The following is a 23,004-nucleotide window of genomic DNA, read 5'->3' as shown; positions in this document are numbered from 1 at the left end:
TCCAGATGTATTCCTATGAAGCTGCAGAATAGCAGATACTAAGCTTATAGCACTTTAATTTCCCATTCAGCATACAGATGAACTATAAGAACTGGAATTTGAGGTACAGTTTTACAAGATTTGAGAGGGAAATTACCAGCTTTCTGCCACTGAAATGGGGATGTCCTGCCTCCCCACTTTTGTCATTGTCTTTGTTGCTTACTTTGTACTTTGTTCCAACACCAGTGCTTGTTGGCATTTCCATGAGACAATGACAGTGTGGCAGAAAAACTAATGCAATGAAAAGGTGAATAGTGTTTTACTGCATTAGTGAGCAAAAACTGGATCCTTGAAAAGTCCACTGAGTGGCAGTCAGGCAGTCAAGAGATGACCCAGTAAATCCAAATTAAGTATGCAGATTACTTGTGAAGGTAAAATAGGGCATGAAATCACCATGCACTAAAATATTGCATTCTAACTCCTTTGGGGACAGTGTTGATATCCAATAAATGAAAAAAAAACTTGTGTTCAAAGCCATTCACTTGGTAAACTAAATGAAACAAAGGCCAGTTTAATTGTAATTAAAAAACATCTGAAAGTTTGAGTTTGATTTCTGCAAAGTAATCTACACCCCTTTCACTAAATTTTATTTACTTATATTATTCTCGAGGATTGAGATAATAGGTGTTTCAAGTTGTTTTTGTTTAGTTGCCTTCAGATTATTGCCCTTTCTTCTAGACAGATTTTTGTATTTTTTTTCTCTCAGTCGCTGGCTTTAGTTAGCATTTTTAATTTCCATTACTGAGGTTTCTCTTGTAACTCAGTTACAGGGTTGTGAGTACTTTATATTTGTGTTATGCCTTTGTTTTATGCCACACATTAATTCAACTTAGAACACAATGTGAAAATGTGGTACACAAAGGCACCATAAAGGAATTGCAAAGCAAATGCAGCCAGTTCTCTAAATGATCCTTTGAAAAAATTGCAGTGTACATCCAAAGAAACACCGTTTTTCTCTCTGTCTGGCTGTGCTGTGGTTAGTGAAGAAAAGGGTTGGCTGTGCTTACGTGAATGTTTTAGGAATTTGTGGTAATTTATAGTTCCTTTTCTTTTGCTTAGTGGCTTTGGAAATTCATCAGAGTCTGCTGTTAATAGAAGATAAAATTGTAAATTGTGACTGTGACAGATTATGATAAAATAATGAGCTTCTTTTTTGAATTTTACCAGTGTGAAAAACAAAACTACTCATTTTGCTTGTTTGATGTTTTTTTTCTTTTTCTGAAGTGCAGATTTTTGTACTACTTTGAAGAATTAAAAGGAATTTTATTTCAATATGAGGAAATGTTGCAGTATCACTATAGAAGCTAAATGTTCCCATGGAAGAGTGTGAAATTTTGCATCAGTGTAGTATATATAGACTTTTGAGTTGATATGATTTTTGTTAGAATTTTTACTGTTCATTAGTGTTTTTCTGTTCTTCAGCAATAGAAAATGCCACATTTTCATTTTGGTGCACATTCTATACTCTTTCTCTCTCTCTGTGTATATATATACATATATATATATATATATATATATATATATACACACACTAAAGTGAATTTATTTATTTATTTCCTTTACAGGTTCAAATGTGTACTTGAGAAGAGAGCTCATTTGCTGGGGAGACAGTGTAAAGCTGCGTTATGGTAATAAACCTGAAGACTGCCCATACCTCTGGGCACATATGAAAAAATACACTGAAATCACTGCCAAGTATTTCCATGGAGTTCGTCTGGACAACTGTCACTCAACACCAATTCATGTAGCTGAGGTACGCAAAATTAAACGTGTTTGTTAGAAAGCAGCTCCTGTCAGTGAAATAGATCCTGCAGATCTCACAGCAACAGTGCAGGACTTAGGTGGCAGAGTTTAACTGGGAATGAATCTTCCTCATTGCATGAAATCAAGGTTTCTTGTCAGCTGAGGTTCAGGAATGGTTTCAGCTACCTTAAACAGTAGAGTGGTATAGTTTTATATAGTTTGTATCTTTTACTTCTCTACTTTAGCTGAAATACTGTGGATGTGGATGGGCCTGGCTAGCTTTTCCCTCACTGAGCTGTGGGTGTAGTGCAATGACTGCCAGTATCCAGTATGTCAGTTTAAGCTGGAGTCATTGCCAAGACTTGATTGAAAGTCTGGCTGGTTTTTTGGGGTTTTTTTTTCCATATATATTTTGCTATTGCTAAATTAAACAAGAAGTGGTTCACTTCACAGAATTTAAAAGCTGGTAATGAACTCCTGCAACAAGTTTCATCTGGCAGATGTATTGCTGAGACTAGTGCTTCTTGTTTCCCAGGGAGCTGACTACATCCCAAAGTTGTACTTGCCTAGTAAACTAGCTTTAAATAGGTTTGGAGTAGTGCATCTTGTTAGTGCTTAGTCTTAACTTTGTAACAGAGCTTACCTAAACCTATGAAGAGCTCTCTAAAACAAGTTGATTTACCCATACAACTTGTAAGTAGCTCCTAAATGCAGCCCTTTCAAAACTTCTGCCATTCTTTTGTTTAGTGTTACTATTTTTGGAACGGTAACTACAAAGGCTTAAACTGAAGTGGTGCTCAGATTTCTTTGTTCAGTAGATGTCTCTTTTATCCAACCTTTGCTCTTGTATTTGGAGCTAAGATTTTGTTTTAAAACAAAGTAGCTTAAGTAGCTTTGTTTTAAAACAAAGTTAGCTTAAAGTCTACGGAAATTTTCCTAGAATTACTCAATCCATAAGTAGTATCTGTACTACTATGTAACCAGGGTTTTCTGAAACTTTCATGTTATCAACATTTTTAATGTGCTGCATATATTGAATTATCATTTATGTTCTGTTAACATTCATGTTAATGCTTGTGTGTACATAGCTGACAATGGATGTCTTGCATTAAAAATGTATTGTGATCTATAGGAGATGCTAGCAACAGCCAGATCAGTCAGACCTAATCTTTATGTGATAGCTGAACTCTTCACGGGCAGTGAGTACATTGACAATGTTTTTGTCAACCGCCTGGGAATTACCAGCCTGATTAGAGGTACAATAAGCAGTTGAAAATTATGTAGGATTGTCATGTATGGTTTGGAGTTTTAAATGTGAAACTAACATTGGTATGCTTTTTTATTTTTCTTACATATTCATGTTCTTTGCTTATGCAATTACCTTTTCTTCATGTTCTGTTTAACTTCTCCTGTGATGTATGCTAATTCTTGGTTTTGCTTATGTTTGTGTGTCCTCTTCTGTGTAACAACTTGTTTTGTTCCTTAATTTTGGCTTTCTGTTTATCTTTGCTGCATGGCATTTTCCTATTGTCCAATCCCTGCCTAGCTTTGAAACTTGTCCTTTTTTGTATCTACCTTTCCCCTTTCTGTGGCTTTTTTGGCTGTGCTTTTTGCAGTACATGCTGGACACAGCTAGAAAATTGCGAGCCGATTTGTATGTAGTGGCTGAACTGTTCACAGGAAATGAGGAGCTGGACAATATCTTTGTGAATAGGCTGGGCATTACCTCCTTAATAAGAGGTAGGCTTGCTGTGTGTGTGGTCTCTTTCCAACAAGAGATTATAGATGACATGTTCTTTTCAAGAAAAAATTTTCTACTGGATTATGTCCTTTAAATTTCCATATTGTGACTTTTGGTAATTGGCAGAAAATAAAGTACTAGCCATAAAATAAGAGAAGACCTCCTTTGTTAGTTTACAGAAGGCTAAATATTTCATTCTTAATCTAGTGAAGGAAAAAGGAGTTGTAGCACAGTTCTGCTATGTAAGTCCTGCATCATGTCTGATTTTTGTTGCATGAGTTTTTAAAGCCTGTGAGAAATAGCTTGATCTCTGCTTTTTAATCCTTTTTTTCCAATTAGCTTTCTCTTCCTTAATCTGTTATAGTAAATTGAATATCCCAAGGCTGTGTTTCCACACTGGAGAATATAGCTATATGTGTTTTGGTTTTTTTTATGTTTGAACACACTAAAATAACAACTCCTAAATGCCACGTTAACATCTTTGTGAGTGCTGTGTGTGTGGTAGTTATTGTTATGCAAACACTTAGGTGTTCTGTTCTGTAGAGGCCATGACTGCCTACAATAGCCATGAAGAGGGGAGGTTGGTCTATCGCTTTGGAGGTGAGCCTGTCGGATCTTTCGTTCAGCCACGTTTGAGGCCTTTGATGCCAGCTATTGCTCATGCACTCTTTATGGATATCACACATGATAATGAATGTCCAATTCAGGTGAGCACGTAAACAACAACAACAAAAAAAATTACCTTTAATATTAGTGGGAGTGATATTTCCGAACTGTGGGAGGGCTTGATGCAATCTGGATATCCTGAACAATATTTAGAACAAATGCTGTTCAGCTCAAGCTTTCGTGCAGAGAAAAAAACTTTGTAGCAATACTTTCTGACATTTAAGACTTTGTCTTTCAAGGGAGAAGTATATAAAGTTCCTAAATAAACTGATTTGAGTCTTCCATCCAGCTGCTTATTGACATGTTCTCCTGAGCTTGTTTTCAGGCAGGAATGAGAGGAGGTGGTGGGCAGGGAGTGCTTATTTTGATGATTTTTCTAAGTTGCTTTTCTTAGTTAATTTGTAGAAATTTTCTCCAATAATTTGTATTATAATTGAGGAAATGATGACCATGGGATTAGCATTTCCTTTGTTAGATTGAGTGCATCTTCTGTATGTTGAATTGGGAGAATTGAATTTTCCTGGTTTCACTATTCATTACCTATATATTTTTTGATGTAGCACCGATCTGCTTATGATGCTCTTCCTAGTGCAATGATTGTTTCCATGGCATGCTGTGCTACAGGAAGTACCAAAGGCTATGATGAACTAGTACCACACCAGGTACGTGTCTCCAGTTCAACTCCTAAGCTACCTTTAAAAATACCTTTTATTCTCATCGTAGAACACATATTTTAATGTTGTTTGGAATCCCAAGTAGCTTGCTGACTGACATTATTTCAGATTGTGTAGCTTCATAGGAAATTTGAACTTTTTTCTACAGTTCAGACCTTAAGGTGTGGTTATTTCCCAGAGTACTTCATATTTGCTTAAATTTGTTTTTTTTTACAGATCTCTGTAGTATCTGAAGAGAGGTTTTATTCAAAATGGAGTTCAGCAGCACATCTGACCTCTGGTGAAGTTAATTTCCAAACAGGAATTCTAGCAGGAAGGCTGGCCATAAACAGGCTGCATCAGGAGCTGGGGGCTAAAGGCTTTAATCAGGCAAGAAGTGAGGGTAACACTGCAATTTCTTCATATGTGTGCTCTGAGTGAGCACAGTTGCAATGTTATGTCTTTTCTAGGTGTATGTGGATCAAGTTGATGAAGATATAGTTGCAGTGACAAGACACTGCCCTAACACACACCAGTCTGTTGTGGCTGTGTGTCGAACTGCCTTCAGGGATCCTAAAACTTGTTTCTACAGTAAAGAAGTACCTGAAATGTGTATCCCAGGTAAACAGACTTCTTTCCAAAAGCTGTTGTCATGTACAAAAATTTCAAGTTATTTTTGCTTTTTAACTTCAAGCACATGCTCACGAAATCCATATGAGAATTTTCAGTATTTAACACTCCTTATTTATGTACTAACATGTATGTCTCAAAAGTGGTTTAAGAACCAATAACAGACTTGCAGTGCTTAGGGTTTTTAGAAACATTCATATTGAGTATAATCCTGCTGCAAGTTCCCCGTGAGGGGAGGGGGGTTATAGTCTTGTTTGTGAACTAGTAATAGTTCATAGTAATTGTACAGAGTTGGGGGGGATTATTGTTTATTCTGTTATACAGGGGAAAAAAGGTTAAAATTTTATCCTATTCATTGATTTGATTGTTGTTCAGCTTTCAAATATATATATGGTGGTTTTGAAGCTTGAAAATATATCTTGATAAATCTCTGTATTGAATAAGTAATGTGAAGACAATATGTATGCATTACATATATTAATAGATAGTATATGTATGCAATACATAATTAATTATGCAGAGTATTTACTGTACTTAAAAGTAGCAAAGTATAATGACTTCTATGCATTACCTGGAAATGTTTCTGAAGAGAAGCTTTCCAAAGTGGCTTTTTAAGTATACTTAATTCTTTGAGTGCGTCTGTGTGCTTGTTTTAAAATCAGTTGCATTATATTTTAAGTTATTTACAAGACTTGCATACCTTATGTCTGTGAATTACTTGAAGGATACAGAAAATTAGAATTTGTATATTAATAATAAATTGTTACCACTTAAACCACCTGTAGCTGCAGTTTGGAAAGCAGTCTAGCATAGTCTCCTAAAAGACAATAGGCAAATTAAGAAAGCTGATGACCAGTAAAAGACATCTGATTTTATTATTAATTTATTATAAAATAACAAAAATTGCCATTTTAAATACTGTACAGCATATGAGTGTGTAAGGAATATTTATAGGTATTTGAAATACTTGCAATATGTTTCTGTTCTTCTGCTGTGCGACAGAGACTTGTCTATTGAATATTCTGCTTTTTCATTTTAGCTTTTGTTTCATAATTTCAAAAGAATTACTTTTTTCATTTCAAATATCCTAAGAGCTGCAACATGGTTGAACTTTTTCTAGGAAAAATAGATGAAGTAGTACTTGAGGCAAGGACCATTGAGAGAAGTGCTAGTCCTTACAAAAAAGATACACATTTTATAAATGGATTGCCTAATTTCACAGTGGAACTCAGAGAGCATATCCAGGTAATTAGCCTCCTTCACTATGTTCTGATACAATATTTTTTAATTTGTCATATTTTGTATTTAAAAAAAAGACAGTGGATTTCAGTTGCAAATTTATTTTCTTTTTTAAGATAAAAGAGAGTAAAATCATAAAGCAAGCTGGAACTGCTATAAAAGGGCCAAATGAATTCGTTCAAGAAATAGAATTTGAAAGATTAACACCAGGAAGTGTAATAGTATTCAGGTATGTTATTATCGTTGCCATATGGCTGTGTGGGTTTGAAAAGTGTGAAAGGAGACTGGAGAATAGTTCTTCTAAGTACTGTATTTCTATAAGATGTGCATTTTTATGTACAGAGTTAGTCTGGACCCAAAGGCACAAGAGGCTGTGGGGATACTCCGCAATCATTTGATCCAGTTCAGCTCTCATTTTAAATCTGGAAGTCTTCCTGATGATCACTCAGCACCAATATTAAAAACACCATTTTCTTCGTAAGTATTCTTTAAGTTTCTGACTTAGAACCGAGAGCTACTAGAGGAGCTGAGAATATTATGTACATCTACTGGGGGTTGTTGAGTTTTGGTGGTGGTGATACAGGTGGAGTTTGAATTGTCAGAGTGCAATGAAAGCTATGAGAGGTCTTCTTATATGTGTAGTAGTAAGTGGAGCTAATACTGAAAAACTTCCCAGTTTGTGTAATTGCTGCCTAAAGTAGACTTTTTAACATGGTTAGTAGACTGTTTAAAAAGTCTACTTCTCAGTGTTAGGGTGTGATTGTTTGGGTGTGATTTTGAACATAATACTGTGTTTCTAAATAAACATTGAAACATCTGGGAGCATCTTGAAGACCTGAAAAATTAGGCTTCTAATTTCCAAGATGAAGTATTGAGAGAACTGTATATATTTTAGTAATTTAATTTAAGTCTGAAATGAGAATTGTTTGTGAAATCCTTTCCCTCTTTCCTTACTGATGTTATTTTGGGTTTTATTCTCTTCTCCCCTGTATTTTCAGAATTGCATCTAAACTAACTTTGGCTGAACTAAATCAAGTGCTGTATAGATGTGAGGCAGAAGAACAGGAAGATGGTGGAGGCTGTTACAATATACCAAACTGGTCACCCCTAAAGTATGCAGGCCTCCAAGGTAATAGTTTCAGCATTATTTTTTCTGTCAAGTAAAAAAAGTAAATGAGAACTGCTCAATTTAGATCACATCACACAATAATGCTGTTGTGTTGCTGCTGCCATTGTTTGGTATAAAAATTAGGTTTTTTCTGCTTGACCTTGCTACTAATTGGTGTTGTACCCAGGAAATCTCATAGTAGAACAAAACCCCTCTCTCTCAATGCTTTGAAGCTGAACACTGTAGCCCAGGATGTGTTTTAACACCAGTGCCTTGACTTTTAAAGTAAAAGAAAAATATACTTCCAGTGAAAAGTTGCATTAATCTAACCTGAGCTGTTAGTAGATTACTGAGGAGTGTCTGTCATTTATCAAACATACAAATTCCATCATGCTAGTTATTTGCAAAGATGTTCATAATTTATGCTGAGGAAACTAGAATTGGGTTGTAGCTTGTTATGCAGAGGGAGAGAAGCAATCCGGTTAAAGCATCTGTTGCTATGTACCTTTTGCTCCTGCATTGTAACTGCTGTTTGTGATAATGTCTTTTAATACAGAGTTGGGTTTGTATCTTCAGGGTTAATGTCAGTGATGGCAGACATTAGACCAAAGAATGATTTGGGTCATCCATTTTGTGATAATTTAAGATCTGGAGACTGGATGATTGATTATGTCAGTAATCGTCTGATTTCACGTGCTGGAGCCTGTGCAGAAGTGAGTAAAAATACTTATTTGGTAACTTCAAGGTTTTAAATTGCTAGTTAGTTTCATTTCCAGTTACTAATATATTTTTTTTTAAATTCAGACTGTCTATAACACATTTCCTAACTCTGAGAAAGTTTGGAGCACTAGGGTACAGCACAACTGGGGTGTAATACATGTACAAAAACTGTAACAGTATGGATTCTGAAGGCACTGGCTTTTGAACTTGGATGGATCAAGTTCTAATTCTGTTGTATTTTACTAGGCTGGTAAATGGTTGAAGGCCATGTTTGTGTACCTAAAGAGAATTCCACGTTACCTGATCCCGTGTTACTTTGATGCCATATTAGTGGGAGCATACACAACGCTTCTGGACGTGGCATGGCATCAGATGTCGAGGTATGCTTGGCCTGTTTATCAGAGCTATAAAGGCATCTGGGTACTTACAAAATTTTATCTGCTGGAGAATGTAATTTGAATGTTTTCATAGTCCTCTAATGTAGAAGGGAAAATTGATAGAGAATTATCAAATCCATCTTATAACAGTGGTGGTTTGGAAGACTTGAGTGTTCAGACATCTATCCAGGGTTTTGATTTATAACTACTGTTGGGATTGCACAGTAGGAGGAAACCCTAAGCCAGCATCTTTTTTGCCAAGCTTTGGAAGCTTTTTTTTTGGCCATAATTTTGGTACCAATGCAATGATTCCTTTAAAAGTTCAGGTAACTAAGAAAATACCAGATTGTATTTGATGCCTTCTTCAATACTTCTTCATTATTACTCCCCATTACCTGAGCACTCTGCTTACTTTTTGAAATAACAGTCAGAGTCTGCTTCTTTTTTTCTTGCAGAGGGAAGAGAGACTCATGTCACGGAGGCTTCATTGTAGCTATGACTATACTGAACAAGTCAATACTGTTTGATATGTTTTGTAAAAACAGGGATGTTAAAATGAGAATAGAATCTGGTATGGCTGTGCAATCATGGAACGTAATGCAGTTAATGCAAAATGCTAGTATTAGTTCATTGCTAGTTTTTTAATTTCTTACGTGTAATGCTTGTCATAGCCTTCTGTAAATGAAAAAGGGTACATTTTATAGACTGCTATAGTTGAATGCAAAGTTATTTTAATTTAATTCTGTTGAATTACAGCTTTGTGCAGAATGGATCGACATTTGTTAAACACCTTTCCTTGGGTTCCATTCAGTTATGTGGGATAGGAAAATACCCTTGTCTGCCAGATCTGTCTCCTTCCTTACATGATGTTCCCTATAGGCTGAATGAGATTACAAATCAGAAAGAACAATGTTGTGTTTCCTTGGCAGCTGGTAAGTGAGAAAAACCTTTTAAAAAAAAAATAAGTCTTCCAAAACAGTTAAATTGCTTTCAGTAACTATATTAAAATCTTCTGCATCATGTTTGAGAGCCATATGTCAGAAATGGTGTATAAAATGTAGCAGTTTCACTCACTTTGCCTTGTGTTTAGAGTAAAGATTTGCTCATGTTAAAAGTATGGGAGTTTTCTCTAGCAGTGCTCATGGAGGTTGGGAAGGAGAGCTTTGTGTATAAATGCTTTATTTAGAGACTTTTCTTGCTATATTTGCTGTTACCATATACAGTGTTCTAAAAAATGTTGTGTTCCTTTCCAGAAGACTTGTTCGAGATGAGTATACTTATCATAAGTGGTTTTAGTCTGTCTTTTATAACTGTGAAATTAAAAAGTGAATTTTAGTACAGAAACAAGAGTGAATTTATGGTTTACACATTCTCAGAAAGAACTATTAGCAGACCAGAACTCCTGATCTAAAACTGTCTCCAAAAGGAAAGAGCATAAAAGCAGTCAGCAAGTAGTATTTATACCTCCAAATGTTCTGCCAGCATCTGGCAATCTTCCTATGGGCATTTGCCTATGTCCAAAGTATTATCTCCTGTGGCTTAGAATGAGTTTATTTTGGTTCTGAGTTGGCTCATTCCTTTTCTGAAGCCATGGAAACTTTTAAGCATCCACAGATGCAGTGGCATCTCTCTCAGTGGAGTGCTTTTCTTCTTTTTGCCATCATTCTTGTGTAGCTTTATTGCTCTTAGTTTCTGGATTTTAATAACATTCCATCTGCCTGCTTCAGTGTAACCTAGAAGCAGAGAGACACAGTGTTCCCTTAAACTGGTCATAAAGATTAATTATACTGAAGGGTTTGGTTTTAAATACTCCTTTCACATACTCACTGGTAGATGTGCCTGAGATTTTTAAATTGTACACAGATTGTCATTCTCAAGTGCTGCTGCCATGTACTGTAAATTTGCAGAGATGTGGAGGCCATATTTGAGAATTAGCAAATACTTTGTTAAAGTGACCGAGCATGCACAAGAGACTTCTGGTTTGAAACTTTGCCATGTGGAGTTTCTGTTTAATAGATCATGAAAGGAAAGAAATGGCAGAAAAGACAAGTATGGATGTTACTGTTGCAATTATTATGCCTTATCAGTAGGATCATTCCTAAAGCTGCATGTTATAATGTCTGCAGTAAAATGTAGATGTCTAAGCTGCTGGAAAAGAGAAGCAGGATGTCTTTCACAGTGTCTGAGAACAGTCTCATCCCCTTTATGCTGCTGAGATGCCACAACCCTCATGCATAAACTCTTTCCAACAAAATGTTCCAATCATAATTCTGATTTTTTTCGTTAATTTTCTTTCTGTTTCTTTTAATTAAATTTTGGTTAAGTTGCCAGGTGATTTAATAAAAATTAAAACATCACTGTTAGTGGTATGAGAAATGCTTTTGTGTGATCTTGAAATTCTAGAAGACATTATTCTAGAGTAGGATGTATTTATCAAGAACTCAGTCTAGGTGATTGTTTATTTGAAATATCTTAATCTAGAAAATGTTATATATGAGGATTTTTTTTTTTACTTCTGGTTATTTTGTACATGTGTGCTTGGAGATTTCTGCTATATCAATTAATTAGATGAATAATGACGTTTCTTTTCAGGTTTACCTCACTTTTCTTCTGGAATTTTTCGTTCGTGGGGAAGGGATACTTTTATTGCACTAAGAGGGCTACTGTTAGTTACTGGGCGCTATCTGGAAGCAAGGTAAGACTGGCCTAGCCTTGGTTCTTGTTGGCTTTGTAGGCACTTAGAAAAAAAGCAATGCTCTCAAAACCTGAGCTTATGGACAAGATGTTTGAAACACTTCATGTGCAGTATAAAACTTTAATGACACTAGACATATTTGGGAGCTCCCTCTAAGTGGGATTAAAAATACTACACAAATAGTCTTTTGCCTTCTTAGCACTGATACAAAGCTGATGTTCTGTAGAGATAAGATAGTTTTAACTCCAGCAGTGCTACTGTTTGTCCTTAAACAAAGTGATTGTTTCACTAGTACTTGCATCATTCTTGCTGAGCAATAATTTCAGAGTTGTTTATGTAAAAACTTGAAGTAGCAAAAGAGAATACTGTTCTAAACAGAAAGGTGTGAATGCAGGTCTGTCATTTTTTTTGTAACTGCAAGTATTGGTCTGTTGATACTAGATATCAACTAATTGTGTGTTGTTGTAATCTGGTAGCTGTAAATATTTAACCTGACAAATGAGCCAGACATAAGCCAGATGAATTTGGTACTTTGATTAATATTAATTTGAATGGAGTTTGGCACATAATAGAAACATAAAAATTAATTGGTGTAAATCAGCATGTATTTATGCTGCTGTACATTTGGCCAACTGTTAGCTTTGTCATGCAGAGAGATCTGCAGTCAACTAGGATCTTTTAAAGCTAGTTGGAATCCGTGTTTTCTGCAAGGTACGCGCAACGGTTCTCAAATGAAACTTCTCATAACCTCAGTTGCTGTCACCTCTCTGTATTTTAATAGGAATTTCCCATCTACTCCTGCCCTCCGTCCCCATTCCACCCCACCCATCAGAATGGATACCAGGGTAATCATATACAAGGTCATTAAAAACCTTCCCTGTGACCTCAATGGGATTTGGATTTAGGATCTATATCACTACCTATTAAAAAGCAAATTATCTTTTCCATATGAATAGATGATGTATATTTTGTACAAACTGACTTAAATGTATTCGTGTTGAGGAATTTGTTAGGGAATGGGTGGTTTTTTAATTGTAAAAGAAGTTCATGCTAAATTGAGTAATTTGTAGCTTTCAACAGCAAACTTTTGGAATCTATCTTTAAAATGCTGTTTGTCTTCTTGCTATTATCATAACCCTGTATGCTTTGTACTTGATGCTTGGTCTAACAATGGCCTTGAAGGCAACTTAGTCAAGACTGTGATTTTTCTTTTGTTTTAGAAACATCATTTTAGCATTTGCTGGGACTTTAAGACATGGTCTCATTCCCAATCTGCTCGGTGGGGGGACACATGCTAGATACAACTGTCGTGATGCTGTGTGGTGGTGGCTTCAGTGCATCCAGGAGTACTGTAAAATTGTTCCCAACGGATTAGACATTCTCAGGTGTCCTGTTTCTAGGATGTACCCAAGAGATGACTCTTCTCCTCAGCCTGCAGGCACTGTGGTAAAAAATTCTTCTAACTGAATTATTTAACAAAACTATAATGTTTTAATGAAAGGATGTAATTTTTTTCTAGCTACAAGAACCTGTTGCTATCTGCTATTTATGGTGAAATTTGATTATAGCACAAGAATTCCACATTTTAGGCACTTCTTGCATCACCTGATTAGACCAAGTGCAAGGAGAAAAAAAATTCCATCGGCTTCTAAATATTTTTTGTTGCTTTTTGTCTTGAAAAAATGTTTATATGAAAAGTTGCATACAATGTTATTGCCATTGCCAAGAATGCTACTTGAAAATGTTTGATGGTGTGGGAGTTGCTTTGAAATATCATATAAACTAGAGGTTTAAGAAATGCTTTCTACTCATTTTTCATCTTGCTTTTCACATGTCATCCAAACACGTAATGAATCTAGGATCAGCCACTTTATGAAGTAATACAGGAAGCAATGCAACGACATATGGAAGGCATAAATTTCCGAGAAAGGAATGCTGGTCCTCAGATTGACCAAAAAATGAGAGATGAAGGTAACATACACAGAACACTTGCTGTGCAAAACAGCAGAAGTTGATGAGTATATTTTGTATTTCCTTTTCCTCTTATTTTCTTTTTCTATTGAGAATTTTTAAAATATATATTTATTGTAACTAAAACTGTATTACTTTATATATATATATATATATATATATATATGTAATATTCTTGAAGTGCCTAAATAATAGCTTATTGTTAGCAACTGGTCATATGTTATGGTGCAAGTTACCTTTAAAATTTCACTTAAAGTACAGTTGCCTTCAGAAACCTACCTCAGGTCTCTTGTTGGAAGGCCTTTTTGTTTGTTCGGAAGTTTGGGTTGGGGGTGTGGGTACTTGAGATTTTGTTTTGCCTAAAAAAATTAACTAACACCTGATATTCTTTCTTGTCAGGTTTTAATGTAACTGCAGGCATTGACCATGAAACTGGCTTTGTCTTTGGAGGGAACCGCTTCAATTGTGGCACTTGGATGGATAAAATGGGAGAGAGCGACAAGGCTCGCAACACAGGAATTCCAGCTACTCCGAGGTATGAAAGCCCTGCTTGAGGGAGGGTTTTTTAAATTTATTTTTAACTTGAATTCTTCTGCAGAACCTATGAGTTCTATTGACACATCTGAGAAGTTATCTCTCAAATGTTCTACATGTTTCCACCTACTAAAATGATTATGGATTTTTTTTTCTTTGTGCTGATTTGAAGTCAAAAGCTGTGTTCTTAGGCAGCTGTGTTCTTGGGTGAAGCCCATGGCTTCTGTCACAGTCTTAGCTCCATGCCAAGAGTTGACTTCTGAATTCAGGTAGTAAAATGTAATTTAGGAAATAGTGCATACTTGCTGTACTTGCAGTACTTTGTTATTCAAACTTCTCATCTGAGTTATATATTGATAATTGTGTTGTTTGAATACTTCTAATTTTGAATTCAGAAATATTTACAGCATCTACATTTTAAGCGTTGATATTAACCATTTTGACATAGGCTCTTTATTATGTGCTAGCAAACTGCTGCAGGCATTCTTGCTTGAGTTTAGTACAGTACCAGTTTCAAATTAATTGCCATCCATGGGTAAGAATTGAGGAAAGTGTTACCTTGTTGACAAGTCGAGGATTTTAATTGGGAACCAAGAGCAGTTGAGGTACTTTCCAAAAGAAGCTGAGTTGGTGATATGAGAGAGAAAATTCCATCAAGTAGACAGTAAAGCTGAGTATGATACAATATGAAATATTTGCATATACTGATTACATGAATATTACCTGAAAAAAGAAGCAAATCCAAGAAGTGCATTTAGTCCTAATTTCAATCCCTCACTTTTGACTTGAGTTATCTCTTATGGCAGAACTGTTACCTAAGTTACAGAAGTGTGTGTGCAGTTGAGAAGCTTTGTATTGAACAGTTTTAACACCAGAGGACCACATTGGGGTTTCATGTTCTTAATCACTGGTATAAAATTATCTTCCATTTGTGCTAATTAGGTGGGTATGATAATACCTCTTTAAATAAGGCTGTTGGACATAAACAGATAATTTGCTACCCAGTTTACAATGAAGTTCATTCCTTGACTGAGAAATAGAGGAATAGTAGGAAAATAAGAAAAAAGAAATTGTTTAAATAAGAGACTTAGAAATTTAAATGTTTCAGTTACTTATTGAGCTTTAATAGCCTTCTTAAAGTAAATAGTGAGGGTTTTTTATCATTATTCTTTTAGAGATGGCTCTGCTGTGGAAATGGTTGGCCTGTGCAAGTCGGCTGTTCGCTGGTTGATGGATTTATCTGGGAAAAACATATTTCCATTTCGTGGAGTCACTATAAAAAGACATGGTAAAAACAGGCACATCTCATAATTGTATTACTGGGGTATAAAAATAACTAAAACAATGAAATAGTGACCATATAACTTCAGAAGAAGGTTTAGGGGTAAAAGGGCAAAAACTTGCGAAAGTATCTTGTATGATCAAAATCATTTTGTCAGTATAAAAATTTATTAGATGTTTATATTGTCTTCTCAATCTTTCAGATAGTTTATTCTGTAGATTACAAAGGAATTTCAGAGCCTGAATACCTTTTCTCAAAATGGGTATAAGTGATGAGGTTGCTGTGTATTATGATGATTGCATTATTCATTACAAGAATGCAAAGTAAAATGATGCAGGACACTTTATGTTATCTTTCTGTCCCTCCCCCAGTATTCATAACACAGGAAACCCCTTGCTGGGAATATTTACATAAATACCATAGGAAGTCCCTTATCTTTTGGAGGGAGTACTCTTCTAATCACAAATTTACTTCAAGCTTAGCCAGCCCAAGTGAATATGTACCCTGTGCAAACTCTGATGTTGCGTTAGTATCATTAGAAATTTCACTGAGCTGTTGTTCCTGTGATCTGTACAATTGGCCTAAATGTAGGGAATCACAAACTGAGAGAGGTGCTCTTGGTCTGCTCCTGTTATATTAAGTGTCAGGAGTTCAAGCAGCATACTTCTGCTGTTGTTGCTGTGGCTGATTGCAGAAAATTAAAACAGTGTATAATATCTTGCAGGAAAGGAGGAGATTATCACATACGATGAGTGGGACAGGAAAATTCAAGGGCACTTTGAAAAGCTGTTCTTTGTCTCTGAGAATCCAGCAGATCCTGATGAAAAACACCCAAATCTTGTACACAAACGTGGAATTTATAAGGACAGCTATGGAGCTTCGAGTCCATGGTGTGATTACCAACTTAGGCCAAATTTTCCAATAGCAATGGTTGTGGTAAGTGTGGGCAAGTGGGAGGAGGGCTTTGCACTTAAATGCAACCTTAGTTCAGTTATATAAAAAATTAAGGTATGTCTGCATGGCATTCTATCAGGAGTATACATTGCTTGGAATACCTTTTTGAAAGCAGCTTTTTTTCCATGCTTTTAATATTCATCAATTTTGGACTATGTCCTAAAAATATATCAAGACAGGACTTGCCAATTTTCTGTATTTACTGTATTCAGAATATCTTTCATGGCTAGGTCTGGGAGGCTGCTTTTCCCATCAAATTGGCTCTTAACAAATCCAACAAAGTCTTTGTCTTCATTGGATTTGCAAAGAGCTTCAGTGATGATATTTGTCAATGGTATATAAAATAAAATCAAAATTGAAAAAAGAACTGGATACCTTCTGTGTTCTTGCTTACTCTGACTTTCAGGTTCCAGAAGTTGATTCAGTAATGCAAAACTCAGGCTTTTTGTTGTCTTCTGCATTTGCATACACAGCCTTATCTATGTATATGCACAGGCATTATTCATTAAATCTTTATTATTTTATTAGGCCCCTGAGTTGTTTACACCTGAGAGAGCTTGGAAAGCTTTGCAGATAGCAGAGGAAAAGCTTCTTGGTCCATTAGGCATGAAAACCTTAGACCCAGAGTAAGTACAGTAGAGATAAGATCAAGTGGTAATTCCTAAAGACAATAAACAGAACAGTAGGAATTATTTGATGTAGGGCAGGGGTGGTGGTGATGGTGTGAAATCTTCACTTATACCAATGAAATAAGGCTGCAGGAAGTACTTCCAGAACAATTGTTTTGAAGTCTGTGTAATTGATTTCTTTATATAGGCAGTGGCTGGGTGATTTTGGATGGCTCACAATAAACAAGTCAAATTTGGTATCATACCAAAAATGTTGAATTTGGATCTTGGGACATAGAGTGTTTGATACAGTGCACAGCACTACAGATTGAGTAAAAGTAAAAGGGTAGAATTTTGACTCTTAAGTCCTTTCAAGATGTTGACCATTTTCCTACAAATTTAAACTTTATTTGGAATTTCACTGTCATGTAAAGTACAGAACCTATTGGAGACCTCCCTAACTTAACCATCGATAAATGTAAATTACAAGTTTTTTGGTTAATTTATGTTTTCATTTTTTGTGTATCATTTTTAATTAAGACTTTGTTTGCATAATATTTTTTTTTGCAGTGATATGGTGTACTGTGGAGTCTATGATAACGCTCTTGACAATGACAACTACAATGTAGCCAGAGGGTTTAATTATCACCAAGGACCTGTAAGAGCTACTTCCTTCAATTTTAGAGAAAGTGTAGTCATCTTTTCAAACCAACTACTTTGATAATCATCTCTTTCTTTGTTTAGGAATGGCTATGGCCAATTGGATATTTTCTTCGTGCCAAACTGTATTTCTCTAGGTTGATTGGTCCAGAGATATATGCAAAAACTGTAGTTATGATTAAGAATGTTCTTTCTCGCCACTACGTTCATCTTGAAAGGTAAGGTAACAACAAACACAGATACAAAATACTGAAAATACCAAGCTAGTGGTATCCAGCATCCAAATGCATGTAAGAGTACAGATCTACTGTATAAAGAGGATCTCTTTTCTAGATAGGAAGTTGACTGCTATATGTGCAACTGCAGATCTCAAGTCAGATTTCAAATACAGGTGAGATCTAGTGCCTTTCACAGATTGCAGAATTCCTAATACTTACCCATGTTAAGACTGGGTGAAATAAATCATACACAAAAATTAGCATCTCATTTCATACAAGAAATCAGTTTCAGAAAAAAGTGTCAGTGAGTTATTTTTAAAAAAAATGAAGTATTTAAAAACAAACTTTGTAGAACATAATAGTTGAAGGGCAAGTAGTGACAGATTAAAATTGCAGCCGATAAAATGATGGAAAATATTGTTAGATTTACTGTGTTCTAAGAGAGAAAATCAAGATTCTGAAGCTGTCATACTAATAACCTTGATTTTCTAAAGAGACAGAGGAACTTGCATTTTGAGTTTTCCATCAAACCAAACCCACACACTGTTTTTCCTTTTTTGCTATTTTAATTAATAAGGCTTTGAGACAAACTAAACTAAACAAAACACCTTGCCCTTGATATCTCTTCTGTATAATCTGTTCTGCAGCACATGAAACATGTGTTTATTTGTGCCCAAAAGAGTAATTCAGGATTCATGACAAAAGAGTTTGTCTGACCACACAGGGAAGAAAAAAGAATTTGTGAAGCATTAAAGTAGTGTACTTTTTTTTTTACTTCTCTGTTTTGATACTTTGTTTCTGCACAGATAATTAATGTAGCAACAGGCTTTATTTGTATATTTGTAAGTGTGCTAGTTTGTTGGAGGAGTTTTTGTTCCTAAGGAGGAAAAGAAGGTTTATGTAAACACGCTGTCTTCCAGCCCTTGTCGCTTTTTAGCAGGATAATCAATTTAAAGTATAGTTTGAATGCCATTGTTATCTCATCTTCCAAATGCAAAACTACCAGAATGAGAAACAGAAGCAGCACACCAGTTGTGTAAGTTCAGTTATTATTAGTAGCAGAGAGTCTGCTTTGAAGAGACACTTCCACTACAATTAACAACTGCAGGTGAAAAAAGTATTAGGTCTCAATTATTAAAGGCTATACTATGCTTGTAGCAGAGCAGACTTTTAGTCAAGCTTTTCAGTTTCCTACTGAGCTTATCTTCCAAAAGGCTTTAAAATGAAATGTTCACTTTTTGTTTTTTTTTTCAGTCTATAATCTAACAACAGTACTTATTTCTGTTTTCTTTTATCAGATCATCCTGGAAAGGACTTCCAGAACTAACCAATGAGAATGGGCAGTATTGTCCTTTTAGCTGTGAAACTCAGGCCTGGTCAATTGGTGTTATCCTTGAAATCCTTTATGACTTGTAAAAGTTTATTTTGATTGATTTGGTGAAACTTCTGTGGTCTTGTTATTGGGCATAAATGAACACTTGGCTTACACTGCAAGGGAAATTAACTGTTTTGCACAATCACTTAAGTTGTATCCTGACTTTCAGAGATGCTGAATGCCAGCAGCTTCTGTGCCCTACAACTGTGTGGGGCTTAGGTGTTTTGAAAATCAGGGCATGACAATAAAATAAAACTGCAGTGCACACTCGATGCAGCAACTTTTAGTAAGGAGCAATTTCAAGAATATGCACAAACTTAATTTTAAGTAGCGTTGGTTTTTTAGCCTTTTCAAAACAAAATCTTAATGTAACAAAGTAAATTTTCTCCTTCCTGAGCTAAAAATAAGCTGCACAGCTCTTATGTTTTTTTTCTTCGTCTCTTAAAGAGCAAATGGATGTTTTTGCAAATGCATGCTGAAGGGGGAGTAGACTAACCTCTAGCTTTCTAAGTTTGGTATGCTTTGTGCTCTAGCACCTTGCATTAATGAAGGCATAATATGTTATCTCTCCATTGAACTGTACAATGGGGATGTTTCTGTATGTGTTCAATTGAACACTCCACTAAGCAACCACAGAAATCAAGTGTATGAATACTGTAATAAATCAACTTTTGAAGTTATATATAAAATTTTAAAAACTTTACTTTGAGAGTTAAGCAATAACAAGATAACATCCTATGTTAATCTGTCTTTAGATTTATTTAAATACCATGAGCCATATAGCAAACCTGTTTTTTCATTTATATCTGGTTTTCACCATGGTTTTCACCATGGCTAATAGAAGTGTGCATACAGTGCACAGCCTATATGTTAGGGAAGGCCAAAGTGCTTGACTGCTTATGAAATTAGTTTATTGAAGAGATAGGGTCACCTGAGCCCTTCTTTCTTGGGAAAATCCTAGCTCTATTAATCAGGTAGAAATGCTTAACACAATGGGAAGACATAGTAGCCTACTATCAGAGAGGAGAATATGAGGCTTCTGGACCTTCTGAAATTGCACCAATAACAATAAGCATACTGTGTGGTGTCCTTTGGGAACAATCCAGTGAACATGATGCAAAACATGTTTTTTCATATTTGGATGCCTGCATGTCCTTATTAAGTTCAGGGTTCACAAACTGAGAGGAGAGCAGTTGGTAATTCTCAAAATCTTCATACAATTTTTTCATCTTAGTGCAATAAACAGGCAGAGAGTGATGTTGACAACACCTCCCACACCACAAGGCAAAAAAGCAAAAGCACTATTTCTGAATGTTAGACAACATATGCTGAAAAAATAAATACAGGATGTAATTTTAATGCACTAAAACACAGATCAAGGTTTTATCATGTCTGTACTTTAAAGTTTCTGTATTCTGTCTAAAGTACAGTGCACATACTGTCTTGTTCAGGAAGATGTATTTCAGGTAGATACTGTAAGGGCAAGTTAACTGGTTCAAGAGATAAATTGTAGCAAGTGGCTATACTCATATACTCATTAACCTTTGCTTGAAAGGTTAATAAGGATTCTAACTCCCTTGCTCAAGTGTTCAGTCTTTAGAAGTTAGGAATGGGTAACGTCTATATTATACCTGAACTTTTGAGCTGCAGTACATGGGTTGGGAATTTTTTATTTTCTCAACACAATGCATAAGAAATGTCAGTTGATGAAAAATGTTACTGAAATGTCAGCTACAGATTATTTTTTTAATGTGCAAGAGGCATAGAAAGTATTTTTCATACTGCACTGAACTTTCCAAAATTCTTGATAATTATATTGAAGTTTCTGTCCTACTGTTTCACTAGCTTTACTGTTTTCCTGGATACTTATTTCTTGTCTATTATATCAAGGTATGTTTTATGGCTCCTGTGGCTTAGAAAGCAGGAACAAAATGGCAGAAAAGAATTTGTTCTTACTTCATGAAAACATTTTAAAATTGGAAGTGAAGCTTAAGAGCTATAACTGTTGAAGATTTCCACCAGAGGTCAAAATTATATTCATTGGCAATAACACTCTTTAAGTGTTGGGAAAAAAAACATGAGTAATTTTTCATCAAAACCTTCCTATGCTATGTACAGATTGCTTTCCAGTTTTGCAACCTGCACTGCTGATAGAGACTGCATATTTGTCACTGCTAGGGTTTTTTTCCTAATTTAATAGTAAAATTTTAAAGATTAATCACCACTGTGTACACAAAAATACATATGTTATGAAACTTCTAAACATGCCCATTTATAATGTTGCTTCTGCACTGATTAGTTGAGCGTAGTTTTAGTGACAAATATTTTAAATAGGGAAAAAATATGTATTGGTTGACTTTGCTGTTAAGTAGCAACAAAAGTAAGATTTAAGGTTATTAACTTTCTTGGGGGGTGGTGGTTTATTGGTTTTGGGGTTTTTCTTTTTTTTTTTCCTCAAAAAGCTACTCAACACTTTGTCAAGCCAGACAGTTTAAAAATGAAGAGGGAAGAAAACAATGTTAACTTTTAACATAAAATGAGCTGATATCCATATAGATCAAGTAATTATCCCCTAAAAATAGCTGACTTATATTGACTGATCCTGAGCTGTATCATTATCATTTATAGTTTACACTCAAGGACTTGCAGTAATGCAAACTTATAATTGGTAAAATAGAATTAAACTAAATAACTCAGTGAGAACTGTGCATCCATTGTGTTCCAGTTGGTGCTTCTTGATCTATGTTATATTAAGAATTGGTTTTCCTCCCAGTTGAAATAATTTAATTGTTACCAATGCTCACACAGTTAATAGCTCTTGATTTATTCAAAGATTATTAACTTGAGAATTCAAGTAAACTAATGTATCATTCTCACACTGCATGTTGTAATGTAAAATGGAAACATGAGCTTTACATGTCTGTCTATCACAGCAGCAACTGATTTTAGAAAATGTCATTATTCATTTCTGAAATGCACAAAATAAAATTCCTTAATTCAGAGTTAACCTTTTCTTGTGATTTTTTTTAAAAAGGTCAAACTTCGCAGTTGATGTTGCTTGTTCACTTCTTGCAGTTTACCCACAATGGAGAGATTGTGAACTCCTCAAGGTGAATGTAAAAATGTGCTAACAACACTTACTACAAAAACAGCAGCTTATTAGGAAAAAAGCATAAATCTGAGATTCGTATATTGGTGTCAGTATCAGCTGCCCTAGCTGAGTTGGAGTGGGTTTGGGTTAGCTGACCTTCTGCTATGCATGTTTATATAATTTCAGTTACAGTATTGCAACTGCATTACGACAACAGTCTTGATTAAGTGATTTACAGATACCCAAGTGACACAGTGATTCACTTTTGGAGTAAAACTCCTATCACTATGGAGAAGGCATTTTCACTTCTCAGCTCTGCTTGTAAAATCAAAGTCTCACAGCATAGGTGCCTGGTATACTGAATATGTTTTGCAGTGTCCCCATTTCATTCCATGCTTTATAAAAAATGGGTTAATTTTTTTCTAATTCTCTATTCAAGCATTTTCTCTGGAAGTAGTTTATTATTCTATTGTATAAACTTTTAATAAGTATTCTATTGAAAAATGGGTAAGGAAATGTAAAAATGACAAGTCGCTGAGGTGTTGGGGGGCATTGGTAAGGTCAGAGCTGCCACCTCAGCCCTCACGGCACCTCAGGCAGCTCAGTCGGGGAACAGATGGCTAAAATGTTATTGGTGGCTGGAAGGTTTCTCTTGAAAGGTGCTCTGGAGCTTGCCGATGGCAACTGGGGAAGCGCCTGC

General features: G+C 35.4%; 1 protein-coding gene across 3 annotated transcripts in view; it reads left to right on the top strand.

Annotated features, from left to right (window-relative positions):
• AGL (amylo-alpha-1, 6-glucosidase, 4-alpha-glucanotransferase) overlaps positions 1-22,215 on the top strand; it is a 33,765-nt gene extending 11,550 nt beyond the window's left edge. For 2 of the 3 annotated variants that reach the window (XM_036387596.2, XM_036387597.2), the window contains exons 12-34: positions 1,605-1,792; positions 3,399-3,522; positions 4,067-4,230; positions 4,750-4,851; positions 5,080-5,232; positions 5,313-5,463; positions 6,593-6,717; positions 6,828-6,940; positions 7,054-7,188; positions 7,710-7,840; positions 8,396-8,532; positions 8,786-8,919; positions 9,673-9,848; positions 11,509-11,611; positions 12,832-13,057; positions 13,471-13,582; positions 13,982-14,117; positions 15,292-15,404; positions 16,123-16,334; positions 16,881-16,978; positions 17,531-17,618; positions 17,705-17,838; positions 19,137-22,215. In XM_036387596.2, the coding sequence (XP_036243489.1) occupies positions 1,605-1,792; positions 3,399-3,522; positions 4,067-4,230; positions 4,750-4,851; positions 5,080-5,232; positions 5,313-5,463; positions 6,593-6,717; positions 6,828-6,940; positions 7,054-7,188; positions 7,710-7,840; positions 8,396-8,532; positions 8,786-8,919; positions 9,673-9,848; positions 11,509-11,611; positions 12,832-13,057; positions 13,471-13,582; positions 13,982-14,117; positions 15,292-15,404; positions 16,123-16,334; positions 16,881-16,978; positions 17,531-17,618; positions 17,705-17,838; positions 19,137-19,254 (3,173 nt within the window). In that variant the 3' untranslated portion in view covers positions 19,255-22,215. Of the gene's footprint in view, positions 1-1,604; positions 1,793-2,914; positions 3,039-3,398; positions 3,523-4,066; positions 4,231-4,749; positions 4,852-5,079; positions 5,233-5,312; positions 5,464-6,592; positions 6,718-6,827; positions 6,941-7,053; positions 7,189-7,709; positions 7,841-8,395; positions 8,533-8,785; positions 8,920-9,672; positions 9,849-11,508; positions 11,612-12,831; positions 13,058-13,470; positions 13,583-13,981; positions 14,118-15,291; positions 15,405-16,122; positions 16,335-16,880; positions 16,979-17,530; positions 17,619-17,704; positions 17,839-19,136 lie in introns of all 3 variants that reach the window. The other variant, XM_036387599.2, reaches the window with a different exon arrangement.
• The last annotated feature ends 789 nt before the right edge of the window (positions 22,216-23,004 follow it).

This window comes from Molothrus ater, chromosome 9, assembly GCF_012460135.2.
Source record: "Molothrus ater isolate BHLD 08-10-18 breed brown headed cowbird chromosome 9, BPBGC_Mater_1.1, whole genome shotgun sequence".
Classification (NCBI taxonomy): domain Eukaryota; kingdom Metazoa; phylum Chordata; class Aves; order Passeriformes; family Icteridae; genus Molothrus; species Molothrus ater.
This window is presented reverse-complemented; position numbering and strand designations above follow the sequence as displayed.